We start from the raw sequence: 16,054 nt of genomic DNA on the forward strand, positions 1-16,054 counted from the left end.
TAGGAAAGCTAATTTTATACTGATCTGATGACCGGTACAAAACAAGCCGGGGAATACAAATACCAAAGAAAATGGTTTTTTTGCAGAGCAGAATGTCCAAAAATATATCTAAGTTGTCATTAAGCAATGACAGTATTTTGGGAGTAAATGATAAGCCTTTCTTTCTGGCACTGTTATGTACAAAGGACATTGCTGTTCTAGAGCTGCTTGGATGCTTTTTGCCAGGTGGTGGGCCAAAGTGAGTTTCTGAATTGGTGCTGGGAATTTTTCTGTGTTTCATCATGACCCAGCTGAGGAACCACCCACTCACCCACACTACTGGACTCAGGCAGAACGCTCTGCCACGTTGAGCAATCGTAACACCAAAACACATATTTTGCACTTACAAACTCTCTGCTGCTTTATTTTTTGCACTTTGAGTCACTGCTCTGTCAGACCAAGACTGATGTTGACAGTCAGTGGGGTGCTGGCTCTCCAGGCCTGACTAAATACCCCATTAACTCTTGCTAGAGCCCTGAGAGGTACTATCCAGCTTTTCAGACAAAGGTGACTAAAACTAAATCTAATTTGTCTAAATTTATAGGGAACTGAAGACCAGTTCTAGAGGTTTCACTTTCAGAGATGCTGACAACCCGCAGTTTATCTCCACCTCAAAATCAGGCCACTATTCTCTTAAAACAGCTAAGGGCGGTTGCATTTACAGATTTAGCCTGAGACCTGATTCTTGGCAAATCTGGGTACCTGCCATTAAAGTCTTCTTCCAGCATATGTACCCTGTGTCCAGTTGTGTCCAACACCAGGGTAGGATAATGAAGATGAGCTGAATAACACTGTGTGGAAGAGGAGCTGTGGCAAACCAGAAAAACCTAAGGAGAAATCATCAGAGGGACCCAATAACTTTGCTATTCCTGTGATAACATTGGAGGGTTTTTTGCTGTGTTCTGCTGTTTAGCAAGCACAAAAGCCAGGAAATACATTTCTGGAGTAGCTAAATGCAATTCTGGATTTAGTAATGCAGGAATTATTCCACTACAGCAGACTTATGTTCCTTTCAGTCCTGTATTCTGTCTCTGGAAATAAGCACTTTTGCTGATCCAGAAGAAGGTATAAAAAGCCTGTTCATGGTCCTATGCTTTGGTTTCATTTTAGCTTTTTTTATAGCATTGATCACTGGGCTATTAAAGCATCATAACAGTAACAGAGATTTTTTTTTAAACCCAGTTTATTTCTAATTTTCACACATCTAGACATCGCTGTGTACATAAGCCTTATCTTTTATCTGTGGCCAGTTCCTGAAGGCCCGTATTTAACATTTAGTCCTGCTTACCACACTATGAATTTTGCCTGAGCATGTAAAGGTCTTCAGGAGATGATGTATTTATGCATATCGAGGGTCTAATCCTGCAGTGATTAACCTCAGTGGATCATGTCCCAAAGTATAAATATGCATGTGGAACAAGAGAGAAAAAACATATAATAAGCAAGCTGCTCAAAGCAAAGATGATGAACCAACTGTAAAGCACAGCTAGAGAAAGGCTGGCCCATTAGATCTATCAGATCCAGTTCTCAGGGTAGAAACGACTGACTGCAATGGCCTTTGTTTTCTGATATCATTCAACCCCTTATCTCTGCAGTTCTTTTTTGACTTGGAAGAGGGAACCAGAGATTTGTCTGGGGGGTTGCAGGTAGAAGAGGTACAGAATGCAATCAGATTAATTATAATCAAGAATCTTGGGTGAAATCCACCCTTGTGTGGAAGCCTCCCTGCGCAGCCCCTGCCCTGTAGCACTGGATGGGGTTGATTTACCCAAAGGATTGCAGCAACCGTCAGTGCTGCCTCCCCACCCATCCCACTCCTGCACACAGGAATTCCTCCAGCTGGGATCTGTGGCCTTGCAGTTTGTGGAACACTGTACTATAGCATTATTTTTATATAAAATATGAGAAACATTATTTTTGTAGTGAAGTTCTGTAGTGATGCAAATGCATGCAATGTCATGTTCTTGTGTGTGGCGTGTTGTAGAGTCTGGAACTAGACCATGCTATGCTGAAAAATACTATGCCTTGTTGATTTTTTTTACTAATCTTGGATGGTTTGAGTATGTCCACAAGAGCAGGGTTGCTCTCGGGGTTTTCCTTGGGACATGGGTAGGCGGGACACAACTCCTTAAGAGTTGTCACTGTGTGCTGTTATTCTTGCTCACTTTCCAAGCTGTGGGTCACAGTGGGTACAGATCACAGTCACAGTGGGTACAGGTAAAACTACAGTCTCTTCAGATACTGTAGCAAATGGAGTGGACAGTCGTTTTCCTGTGCTTTTCTTCCCTCCAAAGCAGTTGTGAGCAAAGGCCTTGGCCATGCTGGGGAGATAAAGGCATACCGCTGCAGACCTGATCACTTCGAGTCCCACCATGGCATTCGAAAGGAGCCAGGTTTCAGTTCCTCAGGCCAGCTTGCCTGCCCATGATCTTCCAGCTACCATGGTCATGCTGGCGCTCATTGTCGGGGGGGGGTGTTTCTCCAGCCTTGATCTGTCCTCGTGTTTGCCATGCTGATGTATTTCCATGGCTATCGGTGAGTCTGCACAGGGCAGCTGCCGCCCAGGGGGAACACAAAAGCCATGTTCCCTCCTAATGTCAGCTGTCCCTACCCTGCTGCTGGCTGCAGCCATGCTTGTCATGGCAGGGTGCTGGCACCCTGCCCTCAGGATCTCCGGGTGCACCGAGAGGGCAGCCAGGGTTTCCCCGTGGGACCTTTCCAGCCTCTGCCCCAGAGAGGGGTTTGAGCAGCTGCTGGGGGCATGAAATGGCTTTTTTTTTTTTTAAACTGGGGCAGTTTCCTCCCTACCCATCACAGCCAGGGCAGTGTGAGGACCACTGTTTCTCCTTGCTTTATGCTGTGTGATGGACAGTTTGGAAAGGCACAAGGTGAATGTAGCTGTTTACTGCTTGTGGGTGACAGGCTCAGAAACGTGGAGCCTGTAAATATTACAGGTTCACAGGATTTAAGCTTTAATATGTTCTAGAGAGCAGTGAATGTTATAAGCTCTGATATATTTGTGTATTGAGTGTATATGAGTGTGATATATATTTTCTGTATTTCTTTTGGACTAAAAGGTAATAAAATCCTTATGTTAAAAACTGCTGTCTTCAGAGGAGTCACGCTAGGGCTGAATAAACTAGGTCTAGTGCCTACAGAGGGAAGGGTGCGTGTGATTAAAAGTGATGTGGGGGGGAACTTCCAGCGCTACTGAGAGATGGTAAAGCCAGCAGCACTGGTGTGGCTGGGCTATTGCTCCATCTCTTTACTGTTTATGGGTTTTAGGCTTGCCAAGAATCTTTTCTCAGAGTAGCATTTCCGATCCTGCTAAGGCAAACTGACAACTGGACAGCATCCTGTGGGAAAAAGTTTTGCTCTACCTCAGTTCTGTAAGGGATCAAAAAGCCAACAGGCGCCGTTCTCTCACCTCCAGCCAGGCCCTGGGCTACTCTTGCATGCTCATTCTCTAATGTTGCGGAGAAGTGGGAAAGGCGATGCAGTACAAGCAAGTTAGTCCCGGAGCTGGGCCAGCTGCCAGTGTTGCTGGCAGACGTGCCTTGCCAGGATTAAGGCTCTCTGCCTTCCCCTCCAGATGCGTGCAGAAGTGAGGCATTCTGAAGACAGATACTGCAAGACTGAACTCTTAGCAGCTATGGGCTTTGACCCCAGCTCCTCTCATGCTGACACGCTTCTGGGCAAATCTAGGCTCAAGCTGAGGAGGCGCCTGAAGTTAGAAATAAAAAGGGGGTCAGTGATGCGTGTCTCTCCTCCAGCCCAGGAGTCCTCGCCCCAGCCATGCCCCAGAACTGTGCTGCTCTGCTGCACAGCCACTCTGCTCTGCGTACGTGCCGTGCTCCTGGCACAGCCCAGGGGAGGTTACACGAGGAGATGGCGAGGTCAAAAATAACTTCATGAGAATAAACCACCAGGCCAGAAAGGCCATTTTGCAAAGAGGCTTTGTGGAAAGAGAAGCACATTTTTTTCTCCTCTCTGTGCTGTCAGGGAAGAGAGTGTGCAAGGGAGGGGGAGGCTTTATAAACAAGTCAGCCCATAACCCCAGTGATGATGAATCACTTCCAATATGGGAAGCCAGTGTAAGCACCTGGCACTGGGCTGGGAGCTTTGGGGACTGTCTCCAAAGCACCCAGGGAGAATTTGAATACTCATGCACACAGCACACTTTCCCCTGCCAGCTTTCCTGCTGCTCCCTCCTTTCTCTCATCTGACTGGGCAAAGAAATACCTTATGCAAAGGATGGACACATTTGCACCTTCTCTTGTTCCTCCTAGAGGTTCACGGGCTGCCTTAGATGTAGCAGGCTAAAGAATTTGGCCCAGGAGTTAACTAATGCCAGGTCTGTAACGCTCAAGTAGAACAAGCCTTGCCTCCTGCAGCTAGCATGCAAAACAAGCGCTTCTGCCTTGAGGTTTCTCCTCCAACCCACAGGAGCCACTGGGACCAAAGATGGGAGGGTATTCCTGCCCCATGGGCATGGCATGCCCTTTCTGGTACCTTGCTGACTAACATATTTGTTCTCCACCTGCACATCGGTGTGAACCATCTGTACCGCTTCATTAGCTGGCTGCTTTGATTGCCCTTAGGAGACCAAGAAGTCACTGGGACTGCACACAGACTCACTTCCATGCCTTCACTACCCCACAGTAGTGGTCAGACAGGGCTGTGTCAGGCCTTGAGGGCACTGAATAGCCTTAATTGCCCTGACAAGCCTCATCGGTGGGTGGACTCCCTCCCCCATGGCCTTAGAGCCCCATTTAGGCTCAGGCCTGTGCCTTCAGTCTTTGCCTGAGCTGTGTTGTAGGTGTATCTGTCTCATGTCCTGACTCTGGCCTGTGTCCCAAATAGACATTGGATATATGCTGCAGGTTGCTGGTCTCCTGGATAGACCCTTTGGTATTGTAGCCCTGTCTCTGGCCTCAAGTCCTGCTGCTCCTGAGCAGATGACCTCCCCCTCCCTGCAGTGTGGATCCTGGACCTGGTTCTTCACTTTGCTGTGTCTGGGACTGTCAAGGGACCCTTTTACCAGCACCTGGTTCTGCTCGTTGTGTTCAGAACCTGTGGGACCTCACCCTGTCAATGAGGGCCCTGCCTGTGCAGGGGAGACCGTTGGCTCCTGGCTTGTCCAGCTCTCACTGTTCCCTGTACTCTGAACCCTTGCTGTTGTCTTCTTCAAGCCTTGACTTCTCTCCAGGGTAATGGAGCAGAACCTCCTGCAGCTCTCTGTGCACTCAGGTTTGCAACTTGGGTTGGGATTTACAGGATCTTTCAGCTGGGTCTGTCCCTGTTCTCTATGTGTTTTTTCTTATGAAATATTGTATAAACAGGTACATGCTTAGTGCAGCCTATGATCAAACTAACTTACCACCCCTTTCCTAATACTGGCTTAGCAGAATGTAGGATGTTCTTACATCATGTTCCTTTCAGCTCATCTCTGGATAAGGCTTTTGAGGCATGTATTGGGTTACCAAAAGGTCTTTCATCTCCTCTTCATGCTTCACTCTCTGCTGAGGTTCCCTTTCTGTGTTTGCTGGGAGCTGTTAGCCCGGATGCTGAATGCTCGTGCTGAGCTATGTCTTGCAACCCTATCACACCACTGCACAGCAGCTGCAACCACAGGAGCCAATTCCCCTTTCTTCTGAAGGCCATAGGCATTTTGAACCCATTGATGCCTTCAGTTAAGGATTTATCCTGATCTTACAAGAAAATGCTGAAGATGTGGCAGAAAAGGCCCCTGCCAATACATGGTAAGGAAGTGCAGTTTTTTTGCCTCTCCTATAGCACAGCTGCAGTTTTGTTGTGTGGCTGCGGTTCTTCCCAGGCAGGTCTCCCATGCTTCTTGTTTGCCTCATCTTTGCTTTTACGAGGAATGTGTCACTACTCACTCCACTACAAGGGCCATTTTTGTAGCTAAGTCCCCATAAGATAAATACAGGTGTTTTCAAGACTCACCATGGTCAGACCCTCTCAGTGACAGCCTTCAGGTCTTGGGTAATGGGACAAAGGGTCATTTCTGAAGGACCCTTGAGTTCTGCCAGATATGCTACAAGGCCACAAAGCAAGTCTTTCTCCAGAGTTAAGATGTGAAAGGAGTCCTCCAAGGAAGGAAGTGATGTCACCTTTCCAGCTCAGAACACATTCAGCACAAATACATTTTTTTATTACAATATTCAGGAACCTTGATATAACTTTTTTTTCTCATTGCATTCTTTCTATTGACAATTATTTTTCCTTTATGCTAAAAATTCAGCATGCTTCAAGAGATATGAAAAACCAAGGGACAAGTAAGTTCATACTTGCTCTACTGCCTTCTTGGAGTTATTGGGACTGATTTTATTCAGAATTAAATCATTAGAAGTTTCCCACTTTCAGCAGAAATTGTTTCCATAGTCCATCCCTGACTTTATCTACTGTCAAAGCTTTGATCCCAGCTTTGCTCTAAAAACTGACTTAGAGCAGGTCTCCACTGCTTTGTCTAATGCATTCTCTAGCTCTAGATGGACTAAGAAAGATCAGGGTTGAAATCCTCACCAAACACTATTCCCCCTCAGACTTCCACCTTAAACAAAAGCCTTCCCCACGCAGATTCTCCCTTGGGAGCAGCAACGCTTTGCCAATCTCCATGTGACATCCCAGATCCATCCTTTGCTTAACCTCAATGCAGTTGATCAACCTCACTGGAGAAACTAGAAAAAGTCTGCTTCAGAGCAGGTCCCAGCTATATTTTCGTCTGCCATCTGCAGATCTGGAAGATCTGTACTGAAAAGAGGTTTACCAGCCCCCTTCTCTAAGCAGGGTTTTCCTGCAGGAGCCTGGGAGGGTCACTGCTTACACAGAGTGTGCGTGTTTTTGTTTTTTTTTTTGTTTTTTTTTTTGTTTTGTATTGGTAAGGCTGGAAAGAATTGGCATGACCCACAAGTGGGAAGTCAGCAGCAAGACAAGGGTGCCTTATCCTTCTTTCTCCTCTGCTAGTTTATTTTCAGGTTCTCAATTCCTTGCTATGTGTCTTGGTATGTTCTATATGGATATAGGAAGGATAAAAATCCTTCCCCGAGTTCTCTGTCATTCTCTCCCACCTATGTGCCATAATTTGAAATAACTGGCATCATACTTTTTTTCCCCCCCCTTGCAAAGTGGCTACTTGCAGTTTCTAGTCCAGATGCATCTGCCCCTCACTCTCTGCTTGGTGTTTGTTGCTGGAGTTCCCTGCCTGGCCTCAATGAGTTTCTGTATCTCAGGGTACAAGGAAGAGCTGCTTTATTCCCGGAGCTGATGGGCAAGCTAGCCTAGTGAGTTGGTACTAATAACCTCCTGGGGAAGGGCTCCTGGATGCTTCCTTCCTGCAGCCCTGCCTTTGTGTCTCCTGACTCCGGACACGACTTATCGCAAAGGGTGCGGTTTGGTAGATCACCAGTTTCCAGTATTTGGTGGTCTCCAGTGTCCAGTTGGAGGAAGCAGACTTTGGACAAGACTCTGCATTTCCCTCTTTTGACAGTGTGTTTCCAGCCTGCAGGAGCTGGTGTACACGCGCCCAAAGTCCCAGTGTGAGCTCTGGCTCTTGGAAGGAATGAGAGCATCGTGTTTGTTTTGTGAACACATCCTGAGTCAGCCAGAGCTTTGAAAGAGAGCAGAGGAGACCACAGAGTGAGCACCCCAACACAATGTGGAAGGGTTTTATGCTCAGAAAGCTGAGTTTTTAAGAGAAGAAAAACTAGAATGTTTCATATTATAAATGGAGAAAACTCAAAGTGAATATGTAGCATGAAAGAGAATAGAAAAAGGTTTATCCCTAACAGTCCCACTGCTTCCTTGGAGGCAGGTTTCAGGCACTCAGTGATGTCCAGGTAGAATAGTGCAGCTGTCATGCCTGTCTTTGCAGTCAGGTTGCTTTGGCAGTGCAGAGCCTGTGCTTTCCCAAGTGGTGTGACAACCACATGGCTGCTCTCTGCTGTATTTTCTCAGCAGAGTTGGTAGTGCTCAGTTACCACTGAGACTCAGGTTCCACGCACATATCTTGTTCTTTGTGGCTCCTTCTTCTCCATACTGGAACAAGTGCTGGTGAACATTGCACCCGAGATGTCCCCAAGCTGCCTTCCTCCTCCTTTTGCACAATCAAGATGATGATATATATTTTTTAATGTAAACAAGGAAACTCTTCAGTGCTTATTCAAATGAAAAGGGAACCTCAGCCAGGACTGGGGCTTTCCAGCGTCCCTCAGTTAATGACTACACATCAGCCTTTCCCTTCCCCAAAATAATAGACAACAAGAGGCCTCCAGGGACCTACGCATTGTTTAGCTGCAGTAGGGATGTCTTGAAAATCTGCTAAAGGGGAAGAAGAAGAGCCTGAGCCAGATCTGCCAAAAAAACAAACACAGTCCACAGGCATGGGACTGCACTAGCATTTTACCTATTTCTCAAAACCCTCTCCATCCCCTGAACCTGGCCACTGAGTGCCCCTGTTCTCATAGTCCTCTCTCCCACAGCTCCTGTGCCCTTCCTTTGCTGGGTCACTGGGCTCTGCTCTGCCCCATGCTCCCAGCTAGCAGTCCTGCAGAAAGTGATCAGCTGGGAGACTCGGTGGGTTCAGCAGCCTGGCACCACATAGATGTCAGAGCCCTGCTGCCCCACCTGTGCACCAAAAGCAGCCCTCCATAGCAATTGCCCCTGACTGAGGACCCAGATAGGGGGGGGTGCATGTGATGAGCTTCTGGCAAGGTCGGGCCTGTGTAATCCCCAAATGCTTCCCAGATGAGCCTTCTGTGTTGCTCAAGGTCTGGCCCTTGGGCATGTGTTTTTACCCCCAGATGTAATTAGGGCAGGCTGTGCACTCCCCCAGGCTGTGGATGCAAGTGTCCTGGCTGCAGGAGAGCCTGCCATCCCCTGGCTTGGGGGCACAGTCTTTGCCTCTGCCATGGGGATGATAGCAGCATGGTGCCTACACTCTGATGCCCCAGTCCTCTGCAAATCACAGGCAAGACAAAAATGTGGCTGGAGCCAGAGGCATCGGAAACTGTGATATGGTCTATGTCCCCAGCTTGGTGTAATCACTTTGGCTGTAGTTCACTGTGTGTTGTGGTCTCCAAAAGGTTGCCTGGGGGCTTCGCTCCAGCAGCTGCGTGTGCTGAGATGGTCTCTCTGGGTTGGGAAACTGCTCCAGCCCTAGAAACCATGGCCCAGATTTGAGGGAGAGGTGTGTGAGGCTGCAAGGAGGGGCTGTGCACTGCAGAAATGGGGAGATGGCTGAGAAGGGAAGAGAGCACACACAAAGGCTCTGGGAGAAAGGAAAGATGCTTTTGGGAATTGATAGGAGGGCACAAGGAGTTTATCGCAGCCTAGGGAGATATTGAATTGCTGGGCTGAACCCCAAGCACAAGGAAAGGTATTGCCTTTAGGTGTCATGGAGCTTGTTTAGAAATGCTTTGTTATTTTTAGGCTATCCTACCTAGTACTTCTGGGGCTGCTGGGTTTTAAAGAAGTCACGGTATTCATTTATGTTCTGATAAAATGTTGCTTTGCCTGTTCCTACCCTTTTGGCAAATATGTAGAGTTTGTTAATGAGGAAAGGAGCAGACAGAGTCACCCCAAAGCTGTGGCCAGCTGGGGATCCCTGTAAGCTGGGATAGACTAAGTACCTTTGCCTGCCGTCTTATCTCTCTTACTGGCTACTGCAAAGGATCATCATCCATGATGATCCCATTAATGGCACAAACAACTGTGTGGTGCCCCTGGCTGTGGCTAGGTTTTGATCCCAGAGGATGAGGACGGGTGAAGAGGATACACATCCTTACATTGATGGCTGCATTCTCCAGGTACTTGCTCTGGGGGTCATGCAGATGAGCATGCCCTGCTCTGCATTAGCTGGCTGCAGCAGGACAGGTCCTTCTCCAATCTGCTGTTTCTGGCCTGGGACACTAAAATGTAACCATAAAGGTGCTGTATTGAATGAGCGGCATGTTCATCCATTTGGTCCTGATGACTCAGGAGCTAATGGTGCCTCTTTCTGTCAGCTTTCTTTGAGATGGGACTGCTGGAAGGAGCATACGTGCAGGGTAAATGCTGACTGCTGGAGAGGCTGCTCCCATGTTACACGTTACCTCTGCAAGTCTGTAGGAAAGCTCCCAGTCAGGGCAGGCGGTCCTGACCTCTGCTTGTGGTTATTCAGTATAAGCTGTGCTCCAGAGCCCAACTCGCCTCCCCTGGTCAGCCTGTGACCATTGTCCCTGCAGACTGTGGCAATCTCCTTCCAAAGAAGGAAGAAGTGGTGGGTTTGTCTTTCCTCAAACAGCGCGTCGCTTCCCAGTGAGCTAAATGGGAAGCGTCTGGGGAACACACTGCATTAGATATCCTGTTGAATGTCATTGAAATTCTTTGAGAGGCAGTTTGCAGGGGCAAAAGTAAAAAGAGTAAGTCAGGGAGATTTGCTTTCGGAGTCCTGTTCCATGAGTGCCAGAGGAAAAAGGAGCAATGAAGCCCCAGAGAGAGTCCTTCTCCCCCAGCTGCCACACCACGCTCTGTCCTCCTGGCTGTGCCATGCCTGGCATCATCTTACTCTTGTGCAAACAGTGCAGTGCCCCTACGGGAACTCAGCTCTCCTGATTTACACCAGCTGTGGGGCAGGCACCCACTGCTGGGGGCTCAGTGGCCCTCCCACTGGGCGCACTGTCCCTGTGCCTGGGAACATAACCTCTTGCTCAAACCCAGCACCAAAGGGGAGAAGGATGGCTGAGGGGGTAAAAATTTCGAGGAGAGCTCATGGTGAACCCTTAGCTGTCTGTGTGGGACAGAGAGGGGAGTAAAGGGACAGGGCTCACAGTGGATAAGGGAGAACCATGACACCCTGGGGATCTGCACAGGGACTATGCTTCTCCATGCATTCACTTATGGCCTGAAAAAAAGAGGGAATGGTAAAGGGATGAGCTTCAGGGCAGGGGATGTGAGTGACTGGCAAAGACATGCAGAAGGATCTGGTGGGATTGAGTGACTGGGTGAGAAAGAGAAAGTCAAGCACAGAGGGGAGAAGCAATCCTCAGGTTAACACAGAGAGGCTGACCCTGATCTGCAACTCCTTTGTGCAGGTCCCCATGGGTCCTGGGAGACTACAAGGCTGCAGAGAGAAAGAAGATGCTAGAAAAACACCCCAAACCTTAAACACAAACTTTTCCTTCCACTTCCTTCAGCCTGAAGGAAGCCTCCTGCTCTGTCCTGAAGTCAAAGGGCTTAACCATCCTCCTCTGCAAGGGAGCACTCAGCTGCACCCCTTTCTCACTTTGCCCCTCAGTTCCCAATTATAAATGGGGATTTTTTATGGATAACTTGTTTTCCTCTTCATAGGAAGTCCAGAATGTGATGCAATTTCTGGCATTATTTGACATCCTCCATCTTTCCAGCCACAAAGGGTTGGAGGAGGAAGAGGTTACCGCATTTTTGCTCCACTGGGATTTCACAAGTGATCCAATTGAGCCAGTAATTCACTCTCTCCAGCACATTTATTTTTGCTTGAAGGCTGAACAGTTCATGTTGAGAGCATGGCATTCCCTGTTTTATCACTGCACATCCATTTTCTGTGGTTTTTGGAGCCCTTGAATTTACGCTTTCTTGGAGGAGTAAGACTTCACTTCCCCCATGGACTCTGCAGCTTCCCACTGACTGGTCACAATTTACAGAGAATGCAGAAGTGGTTGAACTTTGTTTGTCCTGTCTTTCTAGGGATTATCTCTGTCTATAGCCCTAAAGATCCCACATGTGACATGGAAAGCCCCTCAGCCTCAGAAAACACATAGTGCTTTCACTTGAATTTGGTAGAAATTCTCTGGAAAGCAGCTAATCTGGGGAGGAAGTACAGAGGATAAATTGTGGTGCCTCTGTGCCTGAGCTAACATTCGAGCTCCTCAGGAGAGGCAGAGCATCACTGTGCTGAGGAAGAGCCCTTACACAGCCACCATGCTCGGCGTGAGGACAGTCCTGGCGCTCATGCTGCTCCTCACCTTCTCCCCACACTGCACAGCAGGTGAGGTGCTTTGCCTGCTGCCAGCAGGCTGCTATCACTGGCTCCTGCTATGGTTGGGGGGTATGGGGACTCCAGGGCTGCTGCTGGGTTTGTCCCACCAAGGAGGTCAGGCAAGAAACCTGAGCGGGGAGTGGGGATGATGCCACTGCCAGGAGGAGCAACCCCAGAGGTCTCCTGGTTGGCACTGCGCTGAATGTCCTTGGAGGGTAAGGAAGGAGGGAGACAGTACCCTGGACCAGGTGGCCTTGGCAAAGCTGGCTCCAGGGCTGGCATGCACTGGGGGTAACATTCTGCCTCACTGGGTACTGGAGTTCCTCCTCTTGCCCCAGAAAGGAGATCCCATGGGACTCTCTAAAGTAGAGACTGCAAAATTTGAAGGCGTGTGTGTTTCAGCCAGGCTTTAAAAAAGGTCTTAAAGATTGCTTTCGAAAACCAGTGTTCACGGTGTCGCTCTCTCTCTCTCTCTCTCTCTCTCTCTCTCTTTCTCTCTTACTTTTTCAGCCCCTTACGCACCTACAGAATGCTGCTTCAGTTATACAAAACATGCTCTCCGATTTGCTAATCTGAAGAATTTCTATGAGACCTCCAAGGAGTGTTTCTTTCCAGCAGTCGTGTAAGTTCCGATAACTTCCCTACTACTGCACTGTTTCCGGGGACACCACAGGGGCTTTCGCCCATCCCATCTAGTGACAGGGACATAGCTACATGTGGGGGACCAGGATGCATCTGTGTGGCCTCCTCCAGAGTGACTGCAGCCAGGTAGCTGTCCTGTAGCATGAGCAGGGGAGGATGTTACTGTCCGTCCCCTTCTGCAGGGCCAGAGAAAGCCTGACACAAGTCTGCTGTGGCTCCCAAAGGGATGGAGGCCTTGGACCATGGGTTGAGCTACTTGTGAAGACACCAAATACCCAGGGCAGCCTGCAGAGCCAAAGGGAAGGGAAAGCGAGTGCAAGGAAGGGAAGGCGGTGGGCTCATGAGTGGGACTGCAGCTGCTGTTTCTCATCAAGCTTTCCCCTTAATCTCGGCAGGTTTGAGACTAAGAATGGGAGCAAGGTCTGTGCAGACCTGAACCTGCCCTGGGTGAAGAAAGCAGTTGAGAAACTTCAAAAAAAGAAGAGTGCTCATGCTCCGTGATCTACAGCAGAAACCCCAGTTCAGGCTACCCATCTTTCTGGTGGAAAGATTTATACTCAACCTCCTGGAAAGGGACTGTGGCAAGTCCTTGATGCTGAGAGACAGCACTGGCCTACCGGAGACCTGCCCCATGCCAGTGAGCCAGGTATCAGCTCCTAGGGTGCCCATGCCCTGCCAGAACCCACCCATGGAGTGCAGCAACGAAATAAAGGTTTACTTCACACAGCACTGGAGTATGAATTTCTTTCTTCTCCCAGCCCCAGCAGCCGCACTACCACCTGCCAGCCAGGGGCACAGAGCCAGTTGTGCTAGAGGCTGAGGGGCAGGTGGGGCAAGGGCTCTTCCCACAGCCCTCCAAAGCCTTTGCAGGGTCTTACTGCAACTGGGGCCAGGCCTCGGCCGGGCAGGAAGATGGGATGAGAGGACAGTGTCTTCCTCAGCTCCTCACAGCTACTCCCAAGCAGCTGAAAGCAGGGAGCTCTTCCTGGCTCAGAGCCACATTGGGCCTCTTAGGACTTTCAAATAAGTCCCATGAACTAATTGAATTTATTAAGAGCTACTACCACTTCTGATGTGACTGGGATCAGGATTGATTAGCTACAGGAAACAAGGGGTGAATATTTGTCTCTTGCAAATCATAAAAGGGAGATCAGCGTTTTGCCCCTAAGGTTATGAGGAAGAGGGAGTGTAGACTGGGAAAAAAAAATTAGCTAAATTATTCCTGAGAAAGATGCCATCAGATATAGCCCGTGTCTTTCACCCTGTCTCTAGGAGGTGGAGTGACCCTGGTGGCTTGTTCAGCAGGAGGCTCTGCGCATGGGGATGTCAGAGGGTGCAAAAGGGAAGGTGGAGGAGCCTGGGGCAATGCAGAGTCTGTAGAAAGGGGCTCAGAGGCTCAAAGGGGTTAGAAAAACTTCAGCCCTACAAGCTGGGCTGGGAGATGATGCCCTTGCCGGCCCCAAGCAGCACGGGCCGTGCTCCCGACATGGGGCAGGCTGGTGCAGTGGTGTCTGGTGGCCATGGGCCCTGTTGTCCGGGGCCATCCCCACCTCTGCCCTGTCCCTGAGGGGCTCCCAGGGCTGGGGATGGGCTCCCAGCCCTGCTCCTGTAGCTGTCTGTCCTGGCCTCTGCTGCTGCAGAGTTGGGTGTTCACGTCAAGGGGACCTGACCGGGGTTGAAGCCTCCTCTGACAGCTTTTAGGCACAATTTGCTGTCAGTTTGGGGCCCAGAGCCTGCGGAGCCTCCTGCTTGCCGCTGCTCTCAGCCCAGGGCCACCCCAAGGCCTTCCTGCGGTCTCTCTTGCAGGGTCAGACCTGCATGGCCTTGTCCCTGTGTGTCCTGGTGTGCCCTGGCCTCAGAGGCTTGTAGATCCCATGGTCTGCACCCCAGCATGCACCCTGAAACCCACCACAGCCTGTGCCCGGGGCTGCGGGCTTTGCAATATGGTTTTGGAGCTGCACTGCCTCTCCGGAGGAGGACTGGGGACAGCAGTACCCCATCCCTGCAGGCAGCCTGGGCTTCACCCCTTGCAGGGCAAGAAGAGGGAAGCTGGAGCTGCCAAAAGCCCTGTTGCTGGCATCCCAGCTGCTGGGGCACAGGACTGCTGCCACGGCACCCCGGCGGTGCCTTCATGGCAGAGGCAAGAGTGTCCAGGGCTGCGGCATGGCCCTGACCCACCGCGCGGCTGGGGACCGGAGAGCTCACAAGCACCACCAAAACACACCAGCACATCCCTGGGGTGCACCAAAAGGGGCTTCAGCTTGAGGCAGCGTTTCAAACTCAGCGCTTTACTCTTCAGCAGCCTCTGGAAGCCGGCTGCTTCCTTCATCTTAGTGCCCTCTTCTGACAGCGATGCAGAGCTCACCCTGGCCTTCAAAAAGAAATTTGAAGGAGCGGCATAAGACATCTCGCAGGTCGCTCAAGGGAAAGGCCCTCAGGGCCCAGCTTGTGAAGGGGCCACTACCCAAGCAAGGGCTCTCCGATTCAATCCCTGCTGCAGAGGCAAGTGAAGACAGTGCAGGGCTGCCAGCACCCACCAACATTGGCTCAGGTGTCTGCAGGGCTTGTGGCTGTGGAGGCTTCTTAATTGCAGGCGGATTTCTTCTTGTCGCTGCCTGTCCATTTAACCAGAAAAAGGAGAGCGGGCAGTATGAACTGAGCAAGGGATTCAGCTGGTGGGCCGGTGAGCTGGGCTGCGGCTTTGGGGAGGGGAAGAACGGCAGTGGGGGGCTGGGGGCAGCGGCCGTGTCCTCCCCCCACCGCAGCTGCAGGCAGGGGGTGGCAGTGGGGGCCAGGCCCTGCCATGGGGCTGGGCAGGGGGTGGCAGTGGGGGCCAGGCCCTGCTGTGCCATTCTGCTCCTTCCTCCCAGCCCAATCCCAGGTGACGGTGAATTACTTGTTGAGTTACATGCTTACAGTAATATCAGCTGAACTTTGTTACATGCTTACTTATTGTATAACTTGGACTTAACTGAAACTAGTCTAACTATACATTCACAGCGTACTCCCCCTAAGCGCTATGGGCCTATTGCATTATATCCCCTCTGCACTCCATTCTGTCTGATTGACTCCAACGTCGTCTAGATTTTCCCTTTCCTCTGGTGACCCAGACATGCCCAGTGACAACTGTGGACTGCGGTGGATGACGGCAGCTGGCGGGTGCTGTGCCTCCCGGTGCCGAGCTCTCAGGACCAATGCGAGGAGCATGTCTCCTCTGACCACAGCCTGGGCACTGGGCTGCAGGCAGCACCGCTGGCCTTGGGTCCACCAGACCTCTGAGAAAGGAAGGCATCAGCCAGCAATTGGCTCTGGCTGAAAGCGCTGCCTTACCAGTCCACTGCTCTGCCGGGAAAATGG

General features: G+C 50.2%; 1 protein-coding gene across 1 annotated transcript; it reads left to right on the forward strand.

Moving 5' to 3' along the window:
- Positions 1 to 11,959: 11,959 nt before the first annotated feature.
- On the forward strand, positions 11,960 to 13,338 carry CCL17 (C-C motif chemokine ligand 17). The gene is made up of 3 exons (XM_013948641.2): positions 11,960 to 12,064; positions 12,566 to 12,677; positions 13,093 to 13,338. Exons 1-3 carry the CDS (start codon positions 11,998 to 12,000, stop codon positions 13,196 to 13,198), a joined length of 285 nt encoding a protein of 94 aa, XP_013804095.1. The 5' UTR covers positions 11,960 to 11,997; the 3' UTR covers positions 13,199 to 13,338.
- The last annotated feature ends 2,716 nt before the right edge of the window (positions 13,339 to 16,054 follow it).

This window comes from Apteryx mantelli, chromosome 10, assembly GCF_036417845.1.
Source record: "Apteryx mantelli isolate bAptMan1 chromosome 10, bAptMan1.hap1, whole genome shotgun sequence".
In the NCBI taxonomy this organism is placed as follows: Eukaryota; Metazoa; Chordata; class Aves; order Apterygiformes; family Apterygidae; genus Apteryx; species Apteryx mantelli.